The following is a 19,976-nucleotide window of genomic DNA, read 5'->3' as shown; positions in this document are numbered from 1 at the left end:
CTCCGGGCGATATGTCCATCGACAGGAAGCGAAATTGATCGGATTGTCCGGGCTAGTTGCACGAGGCCAATGCCCAATATGACTCCCCCTTCCGCTTTGCCCTCCAAACATTTGCATTCGATTCTGGAAACACGGTGCGCGACGCCTGTGCGGCAGGCGGGCAGCCGGCGGTAGCGTGCCTACAGTGTGTCTGTTTACACACATGCATGTACGAGTATGTTTGTTCGGGCCTGCTGCCGGTGTATATCGCTCGTTGTGGCCGAAAGGGCCAAAGGCTGCCCGGGAGGCACAGCGATTTGCAAAGGACAAAGGCGAGGGGGAAAGCACTCGCGTAATAGTCGGGTCACCGATTCCTAGTATTACGCGTAATAGTAATAGCCTAATAGCCAAATTTTTTATAATTTGCCATATCTAGGGTCCGATTTTAGCCTAAATTTGGATATTTTCGAGCGTAATAAGCCTTCTGTAATAGCGTAGTAAACGTAATAGGGAGTAGTCGGTTCACAGTTTTTAAGAGTGATTTCCCCCTCGGACAAAGGTGTGCCAAACAATGCGTTACGACTTGGTGTTCATTTTTAAACTGTCTGGTCAATTGTTCTTCTTATTCTCCTTCTTCTTCTTCGTCGTCGTCGCTGTCTTCTTCGTCTTCTTCTTCTTCTTCTTCTTCTTCTTCTTCTTCTTCTTCTTCTTCTTCTTCTTCTTCTTCTTCTCCTCCTCCTCCTCATTTGATGACAATTTCCAGGCTGAGTTTCCTTACAAGAATGTCATCAATCCTGTTGATGATATTGTCGCCACACCCATGCAAAAAGTACAGTGAGCCATTCATGAAAATTTCTTAAATTTGTGGTGTAATTGCCATTATTTTCAAGTGATGGAGATGTAATCCGCGATTTCGTCATGAAGTGTCTAAACATTGCAACAGTAGTCTTCCCTTTCATCTTCTTTTTTAAAATCCTCTGCGTTCGGTCGCTCACACAAGTAGTATTGCTCTAAGAGTGGGCATAGGGATGATTTAAAAAAAAGGAACTCGGAGAGATTTTATCGTTTCTACTCGTACGGGATAAGCGGATTTTGATCTAGCCCGCTCTCAGACAAATCCCCCGCGCGGCTCGAACAGAGACGTCCGGTCCGGTCCGGTCGTCCCAGTTTTCCAATTTCATTTGGAAAAGGACTCCGTCATCGTTCTCTCCTGGCCTTCGGCGTGCTTCGGCGTGCTTCGGCTTGCTTCGATTGGTCCTGAGCTAATTGAGCCAAAAGCTGGACGATCGTGGGGAGTCCCCTACTTTGCGCTCGGCACATCGTTCCACGTCGTCTCCTCCCTCTCTCTCTCTCTCTCTCTCTCTCTCTCTCTCTCTCTCTCTCCCTCTCTCTCTCCCCTCTTCTTCTCCCTCTCCCTCCTCCCCTCTCTCTCCCCCTTCCCTCTTCTCTCCCTCTCTCCCCCTCTCTCTCTCTCTTCCCCCCTCCCTCCCTCTCTCCTCTCTCTCCCCCCTCTCTCTCCCCTCTCTTCTCTCTCTCTCTCTCTCTCTCTCTCTCTCTCTCTCTCTCTCCCTCTCCCTCTCTCTCCCTCTCTCTATCTCGCCCGACAACAGCACTGACCCCCGGCTGGCCGGCGCGCTATATCTTTGCGCTCAAAACTGCTCGCCCGGAAAACGAGAAAATGCTGACACGTAATCTTGAAACGGCTCGGTGTCGCAGAGATGGATCGGCTCCTCGGATTCATTTCGGCACGGGGATGTGTTTTCGCGCAATCAAGCCTGCCGCGTCGCTGCTGCGTCGTCTGAAGACCGATTCCGGCAGTCGTTTTCGTCGCTCTGTCTCTCTCGCACCTTTAAGAGATACGCCACGAGTGTGAGGGCGACAGCGAAGAAAGCGACTCTCGGAATCAGCCTGCGGGGCAGGTGGACCCGGCTATGGGCGTCTTGGATGAGCCCTAAGCGTTCCCAAATCAAACGTAATTTCCGTAATCTACCCTCAGGTCGAAGAAATGCATTTTGCTAAAATGCTCTGCAGAACAAATGTTCTTAAACAGAAAAACGCTCTTGAACCGAAAAAATGCTCCTGTCAAAAATTGCTGTTGACATCACAAATTGCTCCGCCTAATAGAAGGCCTTCTGACCCACTGCAAGGACATCCTCCAGTGTGCGAGTCTCTTTTCAGCAGACCGCGCGCGTCCTGTCCAGGGATTTGTGGCTCCAGACCGTTCTAATTACCCCCCAGTGGCTCCAGGCGAGGCTCCAGCCACGGCTCCAGCCACGGCCGCCAGGGTGCTCGCGTTCCAGTCCGGGAGCTCCCCCTCAAGGTCATCAACATCTGTCATAACGGCTCGCTACTTCGCGCGGCATGAATCGTGTTTGCTTTCCGACGGCATTTACTCGCTGTTTGCATGACAAATTGCGTATTGTCCACGCGCCGCGGCACTGTTTGTTGCTCGAAATTTTACAAGCGGCAGTGGCCTCGAGCCTCGCGACGAGCAGAGTGTTGCCTGAAACGTGGGCAAAGAGTAGCCCGACGAACACACCGGTGTCTGCGTGAAGGGCTGCATCTCCTCTTGCGTAGGAAACTTCTCGACACAGCTGTTGAGTAACTGTCCAGTGCAGGAGGAGATGCAGCCCGTCGCTCAGTGGGCCAGAAGGCTGACGTCGGCGGCCAAAACTCCAAACGCATTTTCAGCTCCTGAATCGCTAAACAGGACTCGCAACAAACGTGTGACCCCACCAATGGTTTCCTCGTTCAGAGAGCAATCCATTGGTGGGGTCACACGTTCGCTTCGAGTCCCATTAGGCGACTCTAGAGCTCCAAACGTGTCTGGAGTTTTGGCTGCCTGCACGGGTCTTCTGGCCCACAGCTCGTCTCTGACCGGTGTGTTTGGGCCACTTATTATCCACCTTTCTGGCAACACTCGCCGCCTAATGATGAAGGCTCGTTTCGTCGCTCTGTCTCTCTCGCACTCCTACGGAGTGTCCCATGCGTGCGACAAGGAAAGCGCGACGGGGCGATCGCTACGCGTCACGCGTCGCTGCGGGGGCGGCAAAGGGTTGATCCACGCGGCCGAGGCGCCGGGGGCTGCCGGGGACGGCCGGGGGCGGCCGGGGGCGGCCGGGGGCGGTGCGCCGCTTGGCACTGCATTGCCGGGTGCGGCCGCTAGGGCTCGCTGGAAGGGAGGCCCCGGCACCGCGGCCCTAGCGCCGCCAGCGCCCAGCCCTGCGCGCGGCGTAGCGTCGCGTAGCGCTGCGCGCCCCCGCCAGTGCCGAGCCGGCTCGCCTGCTCCTGCGTCGCACGGGGGACCCTGCGCCAGCCACCGCCCTCAAGCCAGCCAAGCCAGCGCCAGCAGCGAGCTGAGGCACGACCCTAACCTCTCCGACCGCGTGAGCGGCCAGAGCGCCGAGCCCTTCGCGTGTGGCGCCCCGCGCGCGCGTGCCTGCGTGTGTGCCCTCCCGCGCCCTCCCGCGCTCTCCCGCGCCTCTGCGCCCCGTTCTGCTCCGATCTGTGACGTCCTGCGAGGAACCGGTGTCAGTCAGCGAACACGTCCCAGGTGGCTTCGCCCTTCGGGGCACCTCCATGAACAGGTACAGCTTCGAACGCCGTATTTTGCACACCGAAAAAAAAAACCAATCAAAAGTTAATATGAGAATTTACCTCTGACGTATTTGTGCAGGTGTTAGTTACGCAGAAATTTGTCCATAAATTAGGTACAAATCTATGAATACATGAGCGCAGTATGGAAATATTATCCCTAATTTATGTATTGAATCGTACAATGCTTACCGAAGCACAAACATGGCTATGTTAGTCATAAACAAAGAAAGTCCATACATTTAGTGTGTAAAATGGATGGAGTTTCATTTATATATCCATTCAAGGGTGATTATTTACTACGGAAGCGTACGTATGCTCAATATTCACAAATTTGATTCTAAGGCGTATAGTTTCGTAAGATTTTGAGGCAGTGCCTCATCTGGCCGTCGACCTGGATGGCATCTCTCTCTCTCTCTCTCTCTCTCTCTCTCTCTCTCTCTCTCTCTCTCTCTCTCTCTCTCTCTCTCTCTCTCTCCCTCTCTCTCTGAGAGCCCTCCGGGGGAGTGGCGCCCAGGTGCGATGACACAGCGCGGCTCCGCTAGATGGCGCTGGCGTGGGCACACGCATGCAGCGTGGAGAAAGGGCCATAAACCTTATTCCGGGAGTGACTTTGGCTCATCCCCCCACCACTCCAGAGTTTACGCGTTGAGTTGACATTTCACTCGTGCGCCGCGTTCTTTCCGAGAAACGAGTTAGCAGCCGAGAGAGCGGCAAGGCGAGGCGAGCCGACGCATGGGGTGGTGGATCAAGCGGAAACAAACACGGAGGGGAGGACGCGAGGTGTGGCTCGTCGCTGCACTCTTAGAAATGATTTCATACTTTCACGAAGCTCGGGGAAAAGGGGAGGTTGTTATGACAAGAGGAGTGCTTTCCTCGCACATTTTTCGCCTCTATGTGCTTACTTAAAAATTCTAGTATTTCTAGTGTTTTTAGTATCTTTCATGCATATAAAAGAATCAATTATATCGAATTATTTTTTTTGAGAAAACGTTAGAAAAAGGACCTTGTCATTTTAATTCGTACATAGGTGACCTGACAAATGACTTCAATCACGCAAAGCCTCGCGAGAAAATACTTCCTCAGCAGACGCTGCAGGAAAAACTTAGTGCCTTGTTCCCCTCTTCGTCACACGGCTGCTTCCCGGACGTGGAAAATGGGTGACAATTCCTTTCCAGTCCGCGCTGCGCTGCGCCGCGACGCCGAGGATCCCATTTAAAAGCGTCTCCAGAAGACTGATTCCGAGAGTCGTTTTCGTCGCTCTGTCCCTCTCGCACTCATAGGGCGCTCCGTACAGGTGCGAGAGAAACACAGTGACAAAAACGGCGTTTGGAATCAGTCTGCAGGCCGGGGCCCGTATAATTCAGAAACGTGGTCCATAAAGATGCGGTGCCATTCCGGAGGCTGGAATGACGTTTTGCTGTTTGGCCAGGCGCGTTCCGTGTGACTCTGGCCGAGTTCCGAGAGTTCGGTTCAAAACACACCTTGCTTTGCATTTATATTAATGCATTACAATGTAAAATAGCTTTCGCTTGGGAGAGTGCGCGCGCCGGTTCGAACGCTGGCCCGCTTCCGGGAATGGAACTGAAAAATACCCTTGCTACCCGTGCGTCTCTGTGTCACCGGGACTTATGGGGATGGTTGGTTCTTCGTCGGCAGCGCTCAGTGCACTCTAGAAGTGGTCTAGTAAAGATTCTCCGTATTATAGTGACAATTCTCTGTATTATGCAGGAATTTCTCTCATTTCTCTCTATTATGATGAAGATTTTCTGAAAATCCTCTGGTGCAAATTCTGTTTGTTACGGTAAATATTCTCTCCCTGATGGAAATTTTACACATTATAGTGAAAATTCTCTGTATTATGAAGGTGCAGCTGAGCTGACTTTATGTCAAAATAATGTAGAATTCATTGTACCTAGATAATTTGACGTATTTCGTCTGGATTCTGGAGAAGATCTTCAACATAAAACGTTGGTGCAGCCTTTCACCGTGAGACATTCATTGTGTGTGCACTCCCTCCCTCTCCACTAAAGTCTCGGCTTTGTAGTGTGGTAGAGAGTTGCAAGGGTTGCTAAATTGACAGTCAGGGTTTGTTATCTCTAGAAGTCTTTCGTTGAAGATTCTCCGGTAAATATTCTCTCTATTATCGTGGTGCAGCTGCCTTCGTAACTTACAGTTCAAAATTCGTCCTACCTTATAGATATTTTGTCGAAATGCTTTTGTATTATGGAGAAAATTTCCACCATAATGTTGGTGCAGCCTTTCACCGTAAGACATTTAGAGTGTAGTGTAAGTCGCGTCTAAACATACTAGGGTAAAACCAGCTGGCCGCCTCCGTCCTCCATCCGTTCCAGCACCCATACCCCGTCCAGTCACCTTCCCCGGCGTCCTGGCGGCGTCTCGCACACAAAGCGGCGGGGCCACAAAGAAGGGCACCGAGATGACACCTCCATGGCCGCGCCGCCGTCGCCGAGGTGCGCGAGGGGCTCGGGGGAGGAGGGGGGGGGGGACGCGGCGCCCGGAAACTCGATGAAACATTGTTGCCCGGGATGCACGGCGCATCGCGAAAACAACAATTGTCGGCCGCGGAGAAGTTGTGTGTGTGTGTGTTGGTGTGTGTGTTGGTGTGTGTAGGTGAGTGAGTGTGTCTATGTGAGTGCAGAGTGATGGGTTGGTCTTCCTTTCACGAAGCGATGGCTTGCAGAAGTAGTCGGCCGCCCGCGTTCTCTCTGTTTCGGCAAACGGAGAGAAAACCGTGACGGCCAGGGCAGGGCAAACCACCACCGCGAGACCGCGGCGGGCATTCCCCTTCGCCTCTCAACTTTGTTCGACGGCGTGCTTCTTTTTGGCGCCAAATGATTCATCAGCGATATATAAAATTCCGTGGCGAGGGTCCGCCGGGCGGGCTAATGGTGCTGCTGCATTTTTGTAGTATTTTTGTGCGGCGTCCGCGCTGCCCCGCCAACGGACCCCGGCGTGAAATGTTGACACAGCGCGCGGCGGCGCCGGAAGGGCCTTGCGGTCGCCAGTCAAAGTTTGAAAGCGGCTTGACGGCATTAACGCGACGTAAGGGAACGGCCGCGCTTCTGAGCGTTGAATGCTTTGTGGACCCGCACTGCAACGCTGCACAGTAGGCCAGCAACCGGTGCAGGCGCCCAAAATTCTAGACGCGTGTTTTCAGCTTCAGAGTCGCTAAATGAGACTCGAATCGAAGGTGTGACCCCACCAATGGATTGCTCTCTGAACGACGAATCCATTGGTGGGCTCACACGCTCGGTTTCAGTCCCATTTAGCGACTCTGGAGCTCAAAACGCGTCTAGAGTTTTGGCCGCCTTCACCGGTCTTCTGGCCCACTGTGCGTTTGCGTTGAACACTTTGTGGTCCCGCACTGCAACGCTGCCGGCGTGCCTGCAGACTGAATCCGAGAGTCGTATTCGTTGCTCTGTCTCTCTGGCACTCACGGGGCTTCGCGTACTGGTGCGAGAGAGACGGAGCGACGAAAACGACTCCCGGAATCAGTCCGCTGCTTGAGGTTCCCTTTGCACTGGGAGATCAAGGCAGGGCTGCAACTGCAGCGAGCGGGCTTTTGCCTCGCTCCGGCTTGCCTGCTTTGCCGTCGTCTCGCCTTTCAGACCGTTTTGGCCGCACTGGCCGCCCGGCACTCCAGCGTCCCCCAAATTACCCCCCTCTGACCGCACCCCGGCCAAGACCATCAAGAGCCTGCAGTGGCTTAGTGGTGCTAGCGCGACGGACGGGGCCGCCGGACGGGCCGGGCTCCGTCAAGGGGCTAAGGTGCGACGCCGCGCCGTGGTCAAGTAGAGAGCGTGTCGAGGACGTGGACGCATCGAGTCATAGGGCGGAGGTATCATGCTCAGCAAACTCAGCAAGGTACTCGCTATACTTAGATATGAAGTCAAGTCTATACGTCACCGTAAGTACGGTGAAAGACGGCACCAACATACTGTGCTGAGGATTTTCTCCATATTACAAACGAGATTCTTCAAAATGCCTACAAGGCTTAGTGAATTCTGAAAAGTATGTTATAAAGTCAGCGTTGCACCTCCATAGTATAAAGAATTTCCACCATAATATAGGGAATCTTCACTATACGAGTTATGAAGTGTGAGCACTTGCACCTGCCTCCCAATGCATGCTGCTGTTGGTGTGTAATCATCTAAGGACACTGCTTTCCTGGGAGTGCTCTCAAATGACTATACACGCTCGCACACTGTAGTTGAGTTTGCTGAGTGGTCACTAGGTGACGATAGAGTAGGTCAATTTTGGAGTGGCCGCTATGTCGAGAAGGTCCAGATGAGTTCCAAGACTTAAGCGAGGAAGATAGCTATCATTGCGCTACTTTCTAAGACATGATACGGCAGGCTATGGGCACATCATTCTTATCCTCTGTAGACTTTTTGCTATTACCAATTAATAGGATTTCGTTTCTGAGCTATATAGAAATGTCAGTTATTGATGAAACGTCATTTATACATATATATTTGATGACAGCCCTATTTATTCACCCTAACGCCAATAGTCAATACGCTACTTACGATAAGTAATCGGTACGAGTCTGCGAGTGAATTGAGTGTGAAATTAGGCTCATGTCGAAAATTGGGCCAGGAAGTTGCCGCCGATGTGGGTCAGGCGGGAGGAGGAACGGGCGGCTCAGGGTAATATAGTGGTAGGTGGAAGACATAATGGCGTCATGGCCATTCGGCGGTCGTGGTGCGGTATAGCCGGCTCAGCCCGAACATCGCCGCTCCGTCTCTGTCGCACTCGTGGGTGGTTCCACGGGGGTGCGAGAGAGACAGAGCGGCGGCGACCTGGGCTGTGCGAAGTCCGCGCAGGGTTAGGCCCCCGGCCGCTCTGGTCCGAGGGGGGTTTTTGCACGTCGAGTTTAGGACGATGTCCCTAATAGGGTCGTGCGGTCGGTTATATCTGCTTGGCTACCAGCCCCTAATTGCTGCCGGTGCTTTTACTCGTTAGGGCAGTTGCACGGCCGGCTACTAGCGGGTGGAGCACGGATGCAGACCGGAAATCTTTTTATTGGCTGGCCGACCACACTGGTAGAGAGAAAGAACAGAGTACGGCACGTTTCTGGTCAATTATTGGCGTGGGCCGTCTGCCAGCTATACGCACGTGTTTTCAGCACCACACCCTAAAACGCCATTTTTGAATCAAGATAATAGACTTGCAATGATGAGTGACTTTGCTTGAAGCATTATAGTAAATTGGCTAGATGCAAGTTGGTGGGTCAGTTAGGGAAATTTTGAGAGGTAGAAGGGGACAGGTGCACGGTAAAAACGGAACCTGGTTTTCCCAGGAAGCCAATGGTGAAGGCATAGGCGATTTCCAGGGAGTTCCTGGCAAAACCAGGAACCGTTTTCACCGTGTGTTTCTTGGAGAACGCCCCCCCAAATGTGATGCTTTCATTCTGGAAATAACATTTAATATCACGTGAGTTCTGAAATGTTAAGTCTTGTCCAAGAAACAGCTGTCCCAGCTGGTATCCCAAAATTACCCCAACCGACCCTCTGTTATTTTGGAGCAAGAAACGGCAATTTCCAGTACAGTTTACAGAGAATCCTGTCCAAGGGAACATGGAGAACTAGTGCAGAAGGTCCGCACTGTTCACACACCTCATTTTCCGTACATTTCCCTTACATACAACGCAATGTTTTTTCGGTGCAACGGGCTCCTGGCGGTGGAAACTGGTCAGAACCATGGGCAGCGCTGGCGTCGTGGCGTGCGTGACAGTCAAAGATACAGTGGCAGCGAGGCAGACGCTTTGCAGTGTGTGAGTTGTTGGACAGCCGTTGAAAAAGAAAGGAAAAAGTATGTGTCACAGTGCGCGTCGCCACGCGGGGGAAACGCAACATGTATCGGTGGACGTGCCCACGACCATTACGACGTCTGCAGGATTCACTCGGCGTCACGGCACTGTGAAGCGGCCCGATGCCGAAGGGTGCTCTGTTGTCTCTCTCGCTCTCGTGGGGCGTCCCACCGGAGCGCGAGAGAGACACTCTCTGCTCTGTTCGGAATCGGACTGGACGATGCGGGCGATGATAGGCAGTTTAGGTTTGCGTGCCGCGGCCGGGCACGCGAGCCAGAGAGAGAGAGAGAGAGAGAGAGAGAGAGAGAGAGAGAGAGAGAGAGAGAGAGAGAGAATGCGACCCCTTCCACTCACTGCTTCATTATTTCCTGTCGTCTGCCACCTTAAAAATGTGAAAATCAAAAGCAGTCCTGTCCTGTTTCAAGAAAATAATTAGTATAAAACTTGATATTGTTAACACACTTTAACACGATAGTTGATATTGCTCTTTGTTCCTAAACCGGGTTTATTCCTAGCCTTAATGACGGCGTTAAGTAGCAAAGTGGTCTGCGAGTCTTTAGAGAAGCGCTTTCGGAATAATTAAGGAAGTTGGGCCAAACTAGACAGTGTCTGTAAAAAAAGGGCTCTGAAAATTGAAGTGTCTTCTGTCTGAGAACACAGCCAGAGCACCTTCACCTTTAACCTTCAACCTTTAACCTTTGACCTTCACACCAAGTGTGAACTGAGTACATACGTTGAGTTCTGATGTATATACTCAGTGCATAAACAGAGCGGTTCAGTTTTCACTGTGGCGATTAAAAGCAAGTTTGAGAAGTCAGATTCTTACTGACGGATTTCGCACTTGCAGTGGTACAGCCGGCAGGGTCGGGGCGTTGTTCAAGCCAGCAGTCGGGACACAGTTACTCGAGATAAGGCTGTCGAGCCGCCCCCTATCGTGCGCGGAACTGCGAATCGATGCGGGAGTATCTCTATGGGCTGAAAACAACCGGACAGTAAACTAATACGCGAAACACGAGTGCGCCCCCGAGCGCAGGCTGGCGGCGTAGGCCCGTCTCGACGACGGCCGAACTAAGCCGAGCGACAAAGTTGGCAGCGGCGAGGCTGAGGCCGAGGGATGCAGATGAGGCAAGGCCAGGCAAGGCAAGGCCAGGCAACGGCAGGCACCGCCAGGACCGGAGTCGGCAGCTTAGTTCTGGGGATGAGCCGGCCCTGCTTGCGCCCCGCTGCGCCCTGCTGAGCTGTCACCGGCCCGCCCGAGTTGGAACCGGAGTTAATTTGGTTCACAACTACTGTAGCGCCTGTCGCAAACATGTACATCATCATATGCTAATGTATGTGGGCAGGGCGCACCCAGAGACTGAGAAGTCCGGCCGGACGTGGCGGAAGAGCACTGCGGTCTGCCGGACCTGCGTCTTTGCCCAAGGAAGGAGGTTTAAGGTTTAAGGATGGACGTTCAACCAACGGCTCTGTCAAGCATGAGCCTCTCACTGTTACTTAGTGAGGTTGATGGGCAACACAGGGGGCCCTTAGTCCGCAGAGTGCGGCTCCGAAGAGCCACACTCCGCTGCGCGCGTACGAATGGGGCGACTGTCAACCTTGTGGTACAGTCAGGGTTTTAACCCACCCAATCTACTGCCCGAGCAACCGTCGTCGCAGCAGTCGAGGGGTGCGTGTAGGCGGGGATTTATTGTCTATCGATTTGACCTTCACGTTCTGTTTGGCGATCACCACTATTAATTGTGCCTCTTGGTTTCGTGACAACACTAAAAAATCCATTTTGTGCTCAGTACACGACTATAGGAGTGGACTAACGAGTTCACATGTATAGAACATGTCATTGACAAGAAAAGTAAACATCTATAGTATCCAGTTAATGAGATGAGATTGTGCTTTCTAAGACACACATCTATGGGTGTGTGTTAGTACTCATCACGACATGCTCAAGAACACTCCTGAACCTGAACTGATCTATCACAATCCTGAATGAGTACTCAGTAAACATTAGATCTTTTGATCCTGTGTATTCTGAAATGTTATGGAGCTCTCGTGTGACATACTGTTGTCCTTTCCCGTTTCGTGTCACAGAGTTACTCAAGACCGCGAGGAGTCAGTCGTCCAGAAACTCAGTGAATCAATCACTAACCTGGTAATTGCTCTTGGTCCTCGAGGACTTGCAAAGTGCTGGTGCAGCTCTGCGGACCATTTCCCCTTCGTGGTCGGAGGCCCTGCCGCTTCCGACAAGACGGTGAGGAAGGGTTGTCCAGCTTGAAGCTTATTCGCGTTTTGGTAAGCCGCTTCGCTCCGATTGAGGGTTGCCACCTCCCCGCCCGGGATTAGGCTGGATTTGAAGAATCCCGAACTGGAGTTGGCCGGACCCCGCCCGACGACGTCGAGCCAGGGCTCTGGAGCTGCCCTGAGGAGGCTGATGAGGCACGTCCAAGACTCGACGCTCAGCCGACACTCAAACTGCTGGTGCCGGACACACCAACAGTCCTCTTGCTGAAAATACTCTCCTACCTCGCCTTAGAGGTGCATCGAAATTTGACTAAAATTCATCAAAATTCGACTGAAATTCATTGGATTTGTACATCGAAATTCTAATTATTTTTCCGTTGGAAAAAGCAGTACCCAGGATTCCCAGGCATCTCCTAAAAAAGATGCCTCTTTTTCCAAGGTGGTCTTTGGAATCCCAGGTATTGGTTTTGCCGTGTTCGATTTAAAAATACTTCTGTAAAATCAGCATCCACGCTCATCTCCCAGGCGAGTCCGGAGACGTCAAGGAAAAGAGTGGCGCATGCTGCTCCAACCACCCCCCCTCCCCCTCCCCCCCCCTCCCCTTTTCTGCTTCAAGAAGACGCTCCCTCAAAGTTTCCGCAAGCACAAACTCGACCCCGCTCCACTCGGGGCAAGTGCATCGTGGCACGGCGAAGCGCCTCGCGCGGTGAAGCGGAGGAGGCGAAGGTGCCACGCGGGATTCTTAATTCCTGCTGAAGTGGCACCGACGCCGCTCGCTGCATCCCGATGCCTCCCACCGCACCGTAAAAGTGCTACCGCCTTGAAATACAAGGGAAGCCGTGCTTTTTATAAAGAAACGGATTTGCCTCGACAAACGAACAACGTCTTCACGGTTTCATAGCTTTGGATGGTAAACTTAGCACTAAATTAGTCCTTTTTGGTAACTTTTTTATTTCCTATCCAAACCTGACATGTTCCGGCATTTGTTTTGTCGAAACCTATCTATTTCTTTACAGCAACGTAATTTTGGGGCAACTTTGAAAAATCATTGGAATTACTTGAAAATAAGACCAAGGCGTCGTCCCCTTGGATTCCAAGGCGTCACTTTTTACCGTGCGCCTCCCACCACCTTTCACCGCCTTCCGCCCCGATCCGCCCCGACTCGTTAAAGCGGGCTGCGAGCGGAGAGACGCTCCAACGCGCTTCCAGAGTCAGAGTCGTTCGTCGAGCGCACTTCGAGGCAACACGAGCCGGTCTTCTTCAAATCACAAACCACGCGATGTGAAAACTACTGTCATTACACCAGCGGCGCTGTGTGTGTGTGTGTGTGTATGTGTGTGTGTGTGTGAGAGAGAGAGAGAGAGAGAGAGAGAGAGAGAGAGAGTAGATGGCTTTTGAAGGCCGAACTTTCGCTAGGGGCACACACTAGTACAAGTTCCCCTAGGTTGCCATCAAACCTATAGACCTGCCGTCCCATGTACAGGATACTTAAACAAGCTGCATGGCAGCCGCAGAACATGGCAAACAAGGCTGCTTCCCATGGCGAGCATCACCGCCGTCATGATCGGCATCGGGGGAGGAAGGGTGAGAGGGGAAGGGGGAAGGAGACAAGGTGGAGGGGAGAGGGAAGGAGACAAGGGGGAGGAGAGAGGGAAGGGGGAGGGAGACAGGGGGAGGAGAGAGGGGAAAAGGAAGGGGAAAGTAGAAAGGGGAAGGAGAAAGGGGGATGAGGGGAAGGGGAAAAGGGGGGGGGGACAAGGCCACTCACTTCCGTAACGCGTCTCCCATTTCCCCGTTTTGTGTCGCCACGTTGATGTTGGCTCGAGGTGCGCGCAGTGTTTTCGATGCGCCCCATTACGACGGCCGCATCGCCCTCTCGCGGGCCTCGCAGGTCGATAGAGAGAGACGGAGCAGAGTATTGCTGTGGGCTGCCCCTTATTTAACCCCCACCCCCAAAGGCAGCCATTAGCGGTCGTCTTTGTCTTGGACCTTTCATTTTCGCTTTTCGTCTCTTTTCCCTCTTGCCGTGAACGTGGAGATGACGGTCGGCTGCGTCTCTCTCTCTCTCTCTCTCTCTCTCTCTCTCTCTCTCTCTCTCTCTCTCTCTCTCTCTGCGAGGGCGGGCCTCGTCGCTGCGGTCAGTCCAAAAGTTGGAGTCGCGCAGCGCACCCCCTTTTGTTCTGTCTGTGCGTGCTGCCAATGCCGGCCAATGCTGCAGTGTGGTAGTTCAATATTCAAGTCAATCACGATTGCAGTTGGCAGCACTGTGAATGGAAGCGGGTCAACTCGGCCGGCGCGGCGCGGGCAGCCGTTTGGGAGGGAAAACTGGCTCGTTTCAAAACCGAAAGCGTTCGGCGACGGCGTCCGTAAATACCGGAGTGGAATGAGTCGCTAGCAATGAAAGAATCATAACCCCGGACCGATGTTTCCGGGTAAGGTGTGCTGTATTACTCATAAGTTGGGTGATGCAGGTTTCCTAATTTAAATTTGAGGTACATACACACGCCACTTAAGGTGGGCAATATTCACGCGATGCCTCTTATTTTTCTCCCGGAACCTTAAAACTGCCTCTGATCAAATAGAGCAATCCACCTTACCGACTAGTAGGACCTTCTGCCGCCGTTGCAATGTGACCAGAGGAGGAAAGAAAAACGAAAGAGGAAATTGTAAAAAGTCGATCAGCTCCGACACCATGACCCAGAGGTGCGGACGCTGGAAACTGGAGACCCCGGCCGGGCCGGCCCTTCCTCCATGACGTCATGGCACTCCTGGCTCCCCGCACCAACACTTACCGCCCCGCACTGGTAGAAAAAAGCACAGGAAAAAGGCAGAACATGTCTGGTCAATTATTTACCTCACTGTTTTGAAAAAGCCTACTTTTGACAAGAAATATACCTGTATCGCCCAAAAAATGCAGGGGATTGGCTATAGAATAAAAGTATGCGGGGAGAGGAGCACTACCCTTTTTGTGGCCTTATTCACCGGCCTCGACTTCCGTGAATCAGGGCTTCCACAACCCAGAGTTTTATGTTAAAGTTGAAACAACTGGTCGATGGACGGTTCGAAGTCCTCTGCTCTGCCCCAACTTACAACTACTAAAAGTAGCACCTATGGCTTTGGAGAGCTCGGCGTGGCGGGCGTGGCTTATCAAGTGCACTCCGCCCTGCAGCCCTGGTCGGCCCACCCGCGGCCCACCCGGCCCACCAGGCCACCATGAATGGAAGCCAGCAGTATGGTGGTGTAGGAGCATGTCGGCACCGTAGATAGCACGCACCACACGAAAAAAGGGGCACTCAAAATTTCTTACAGCGGATTAAGCAGTAGTGTTGCGAAGAAATTTGTGCTTACCAAATACTAACTTAATTTGCTTGTGGTACGAATTATTTTTATCCTTTTTTTGCCTTGTTTGTAAGGTTTAACGAATAGCTTCGTATGACGAAGGAAAAATGGCTCTATAAGATGTTTGCAATGAATTCGGTGCGCTATGAAGAAATGGTGTTCGTTTTCTTCGTAACATTTTTAAAATGTAGAAATCGACAGCAAAAATTTGCTGAATTTTACCTAGGCGTCTATCTGCGTTCCTGTCCGTGCTGCTCGTCTGTCTGCCTGTTTGTCGGTCTGGCTGTCCGTCCGTCCGCTCGTCCGTCTGTCCGTCTTGCCGCGCGTCCCCAACAGGATCATGCCCCGAGCACCACACCGTAATGGCCCGGACGTGCGTATTGCCAAACAGGGAGGCCAACATTACCGTGCGGTATTGCTGCGGTGGCAGGGCCGTGGAACACGCCATTCTGCCCAAACATAACCTCACTAAATGCCGCCGCCGCCGCCTTGAACGCAATTTCCTCCTCCTCGAGCCGAGCAGACTGATTCCGAGAGTCGTTTTCGTCGCTCCGTCCCTCTCGCACTCATGGGGCGCCCCGTAGGGCTGCGAGAGAGACAGAGCGACGAAAACGACTCTCGGAGTCAGCCTCCAGAGCGCCACGGCCCGCTTCCCCCTTCGGCGACACCTCCCTTGAACACTGCTATCTTGCGAGAGGCGCGTGTAAGGCGGCGGGACTATCTGGCCGCTACGCGCCGCTACGCGTAGCTACGCCCCTCCACGGCCGGGGGATCTCCGCTGTGCTCCGGTAACCCCCTTCCAGACAGTGTAGGGCGTGTCGGGCCCGCACTTGTACTGACCGCGGTAATGCTCACTTAACCAAGTTGCGGCTAAGCGTTGATAACCGCCTCGCCGAGCGCCGGGAAAATAACTAACGGTTTCGCGGGACGGTTTTCCCTTGCTCCTTCGCGCCCCCTCGTGAATCCGCTGCGTTTTCAGCGGGATGGGCAAGAAAGAAGGGGCCGCCTGCTTTCCCGCGGACTCATTCCGAGAGTCGTTTTCGTCGCTCTGTCTCTCTCGCACTTGTACGGCACGCCCCGAGAGTGCGAGAGAGACAGAGCGACGAAAAGGACTCTCGGAATCAGTCTGCTGGAAAGGGGGTTCTCACAATGCCGTGTGCAAGGCCCGAACCCACTTAAGCCCTCCAGGAGGCGCCACTACACTGCGCTCGGCCTCACACAGTGTACCAGGCTCGGCACAAGGGCAGGTTTAGCTCGTTTAGTCCGTGCGTGTGTATTAGTAGAGGTGTGTGTGTGTGTTGGTCCAGCGCCTCCCGGCTGGAATACCGTGCAATTCGTTCTCATCAGCGCCACAGTGCTTTGCAGCGCGCAGGGTACTCGGAATTCGCTACACTCACACACGCGCCGGCACCCACTGACGCGTTTCCGCCGGTCGAGGCAGTGAAGCGGGAGCTCCACGTTTTACGAAAAAAAAGGGAAAGCATTCGTCGGCTACCGGAGTGGGTCAAATTCTGCGATGAAGCGACGTCGAAAATGACGACGTTCATTGACTCACACTAAGAACTCCTTGCAAACTATTTTGGGCCTTACATAAAAAAATAGCAGCTTGCTATAACAAAGTATTTTAAGCATACATAGGCTTACAAAGAAAATGCTTCGTAATTTACGAACTTTTTCTTCGTATAACAAAGTAAATTAGTTTGTGCTATTTATGCTCAAGATACTCCTTTGGCCATCTCTGGTGCCACTAAAAAGCCTCGCGCCAAAAATCCTCTCTTTCCATTTTGAAATAATGTTGTTGTTGTTGTTTATGATGCTGTTGTTGTTTTGCGACACGGCGTGTGTGCCTGCAGGCAATTAGACAACGGCCGGCCGTCTGTCGGGGCGGATCTCAATTTTTCAAATCACCCTCCGGTGCGATTGTGTGGGGGCAAGACAGCGCGGTACATCCCCTCTCCCCTCCCCCTTTCCCCTCCCTCCTCCTCCCCCCTCCCCCTTCCACGCCCTCCCGATTTGTCAACTTCCAGCGATAAGTCCGGTGACCGGTGCACCAGCACGCGGACGACTGGGCGCTGCGCAACACGCACTCAGGTGGCGCCGCCGTGTGTCGCTCTTGTTGTTGTTGTTGTTATTGTGGTGGTGGTTGTTGTTGTTGTACTTCATTTATTTCGGATTTTATACATTGCATTCCAAACTGGACTGGACCAGGGAGTAAATTCCTGGTATCAAAATGAGACAACTTGGTCCAATGTTAAGGGTATGCGATTTTTCCCCGCTCCACGCTCAGTGTTCTATTTTTCACCGCCATGACTTGAATTTATTAAAATGCGCAAAGTATTTTTATTAAAAGAGGTTGAGTGTTTCCTGTGAAATCGAACGCAAATTTGCATATATTTGTGTGGCGTTGCTTAGCACTAGTGCACTGAAAGTTTCAATTGTTTTTTTACGGGGGATTTTGCTAGAATTTCTTCAAAGTATTTTGTATGTACATTATGGGTGGCTGAAGTAAAACTTGATTTTGGAAAAACCACAAGCTAAAATTTGTCGCGTATCGTTTCTGCTGGAATCCCTGCAGGTGGTCGTGTTGTCCGAGGTGTCCGGCCCAGTCCTTCTCCTTCGCTATCTGCGTCCATCACTCATTACTCAACATGATTTCCCTGCCGTCCCTAAGAGGGCCCGAAACGCCCTATTACCCCCTACCCCTCCCCAGCAGACTGATTCCGAGAGTCGTCTTCGTCGCTCTGTCTCTCTCGCGCTCGTGGAGCGTCCCGTTCAGGTGCGAGAGAGACAGAACCACGAAAGCGACCCCCGGAATCAGTCTACGGGATGGCTTGCAGCGGCACTGCAATTGGAATTAATTTTACTCGCCTGCCGGAAACACATGTCGCGACTGCAACCCCCGGCGCCCCCGCCTGCCTCTCCCCCTCCGCCACCTGACCACACTGCCCGCCCCTCCCCCCGCCCCCTGAGCCCGCCCAATTTGTGAGGTGACAGGAGTGCATTTGTTGGTCTCACTGTCTCGCCGGTGCGGTGCGTAATTTCGTTGAAAGAGATGCTATCGAGAGCCGACTTAGTGTTTGTTTTAACACGCAAGGCGCGAGCGCAGAGCGCAGCCGCTGAGCCCGGTGCAGAAAATCAGTCAAGCGATACGCTCACGAAAAAAAAACCATCGTTTTTTGTCTCTTTTTCCCTTTTTTTTGGAGGTGACTTGTGTAGTAATGACAGTGCCCTGGACTGCTTTTCCTCTTCCGTTTGGTCACTTACGCGTTGCAAAAAAAAGTGCCGGCAGCCACGTGCACTAGTACAGTTCCGCATTCACACAGACACGGGCAAACACGCATCAACACACACACACACACACACACACAGAGCGCCGAAGACGGTATGGCAGCGGCAGGGACCCTGCTTCCCTGGGGTGGGTTCCGTGTCAAAACAGGGCGACGTATGACACATCCAGAAGAGAGGGACTTTGCGGAAGGGGAGGGGGTAGAGAGAGAAGGAGCTAGCACTGCACTCTGGAGGAGGAGAGAGAAGGAACTAGTGCACTCTGAGTAATTACGATGGGCCGCACATATACGGGAACAATGGCATCGTTAAGGCCCGATTTTGAGGCGATGTGTGTCATCAGTCGACGTGCTGGTGGTCTGGTTCGGGAGGGGGGATGGGGAGGGGGTATGGGGAGGGGGAGGGGAAGGGGAAGGGGGAGCACATAAAGGCGCGGGGGGCACTTCGCGCGCCGGTGGGTGCCCCCTTTAGTGATTGCCTTGCTGTGTGTTTGCGAGGCGTTTGTCAATACCGTCACGTTCGTCGTCGTTTTGATATGATTTGGAAGAGTTGCAGCCGCGGTGCGACTCTTGCTGCACTCCAAAAGAAAGAAGTGCAATGGCGGAAATTCTCTGTAGTGTGGCGATGCAGCTGACTCCTTTTACCTCTGAAAACTGTAACTCAGCGCACCTCTTCGATATTTTGACGAATTTCTAATGAACTGTGGGAGCGAATCAGCATGATTTGTTGGTGCACCCTTGAGACAGTGTGTGCTCGCTAGACGCGAGACGTACGGACCGATGCAGACGTCGATCTAGTGAGGAAGGCAAAAGGACTAGATAGCCGCCTGAAAGGTTGGCAAAAAGTGCACTGCAAACTTAAGTGTGTACATAAGTACATAAGTTTGTACTGGTTACACACTTAAGGTCTCACAAGTATGCTGCTTTGTCCCCCCCGGCTGGCCATGGCTCCGCCGGAGGACCACTTAGGCGGTCGCGTCCACCGCAAGTGTCGCGGTGGACGAGGCGCACGTCGGAATAAATACTAGAGCTCACCCGAAACTGCGTCGGTGTTGTCTGCGGGCTGATTTCGAGCAGTGCTTTCCACGCTGTGTCTATCTCGCTCCCTTACGGGACGCCCCATGAGTGCGAGAGAGAGACAGAGAAATCTCGGAATCAGCCTGCAGGTGAGACGTGCCGACGAATGGGTCGGCGGGCGCGATGAGGCTCTGGCAGCGCGGCGACGCGGACGACGCGGATGAGTTTTTGTCTCCAAACTGCGTCGAACTTTCTCCCTCGCCCTTGTCGCGCCCTGCAATTAATTCTTCGCCAGAGTTTGTTGTCGCGTTTTGTTGGCCGTTTTCAGCTAACCTGAGAGCGAGAGAGAGAGAGAGAGAGAGAGAGAGAGAGAGAGAGAGAGAGAGAGAGAGAGCCCTGCAGCGCGGCGCCCTTCCTACCTGCTGAAGTGGCCCAACTGCTGCGGGGATTACACTGCAATTATTTCGACACCGACGCGAAGTCGCGGACCGACGGAGCAGCCGACAGACTCCTCCAGAAAGTGCTCCCTCTGTTCGCTTCAATTTCTGTCCACACAGCAAAAGAAAACAAAAAAAAACAGGAAGTGCAATTAAAACGCCTCTTTCTCTTTATCAACGTGACGATTGCTTTTGAAACAATTGACGTCGACGTTACCCCTCCTCAAGTTGAGCGCGCACGAGCGCGTTGCTGTA

The 19,976-nt window shown here is 52.8% G+C and overlaps 1 protein-coding gene across 1 annotated transcript in view; it reads left to right on the top strand.

The window, feature by feature from the left end:
* The first annotated feature begins 3,463 nt into the window (after positions 1 to 3,463).
* Positions 3,464 to 19,976, top strand: part of LOC117643928 (connectin) — a 251,786-nt gene continuing 235,273 nt past the window's right edge. Inside the window, exon 1 of the mRNA XM_034383115.1 lies at positions 3,464 to 3,566. Within this exon, the coding sequence (XP_034239006.1) occupies positions 3,559 to 3,566 (8 nt within the window). The 5' untranslated portion in view covers positions 3,464 to 3,558. The remainder of the gene's footprint in view (positions 3,567 to 19,976) is intronic.

This window comes from Thrips palmi, unplaced genomic scaffold, assembly GCF_012932325.1.
Source record: "Thrips palmi isolate BJ-2018 unplaced genomic scaffold, TpBJ-2018v1 HiC_scaffold_17, whole genome shotgun sequence".
Lineage (NCBI taxonomy): Eukaryota > Metazoa > Arthropoda > Insecta > Thysanoptera > Thripidae > Thrips > Thrips palmi.
This window is presented reverse-complemented; position numbering and strand designations above follow the sequence as displayed.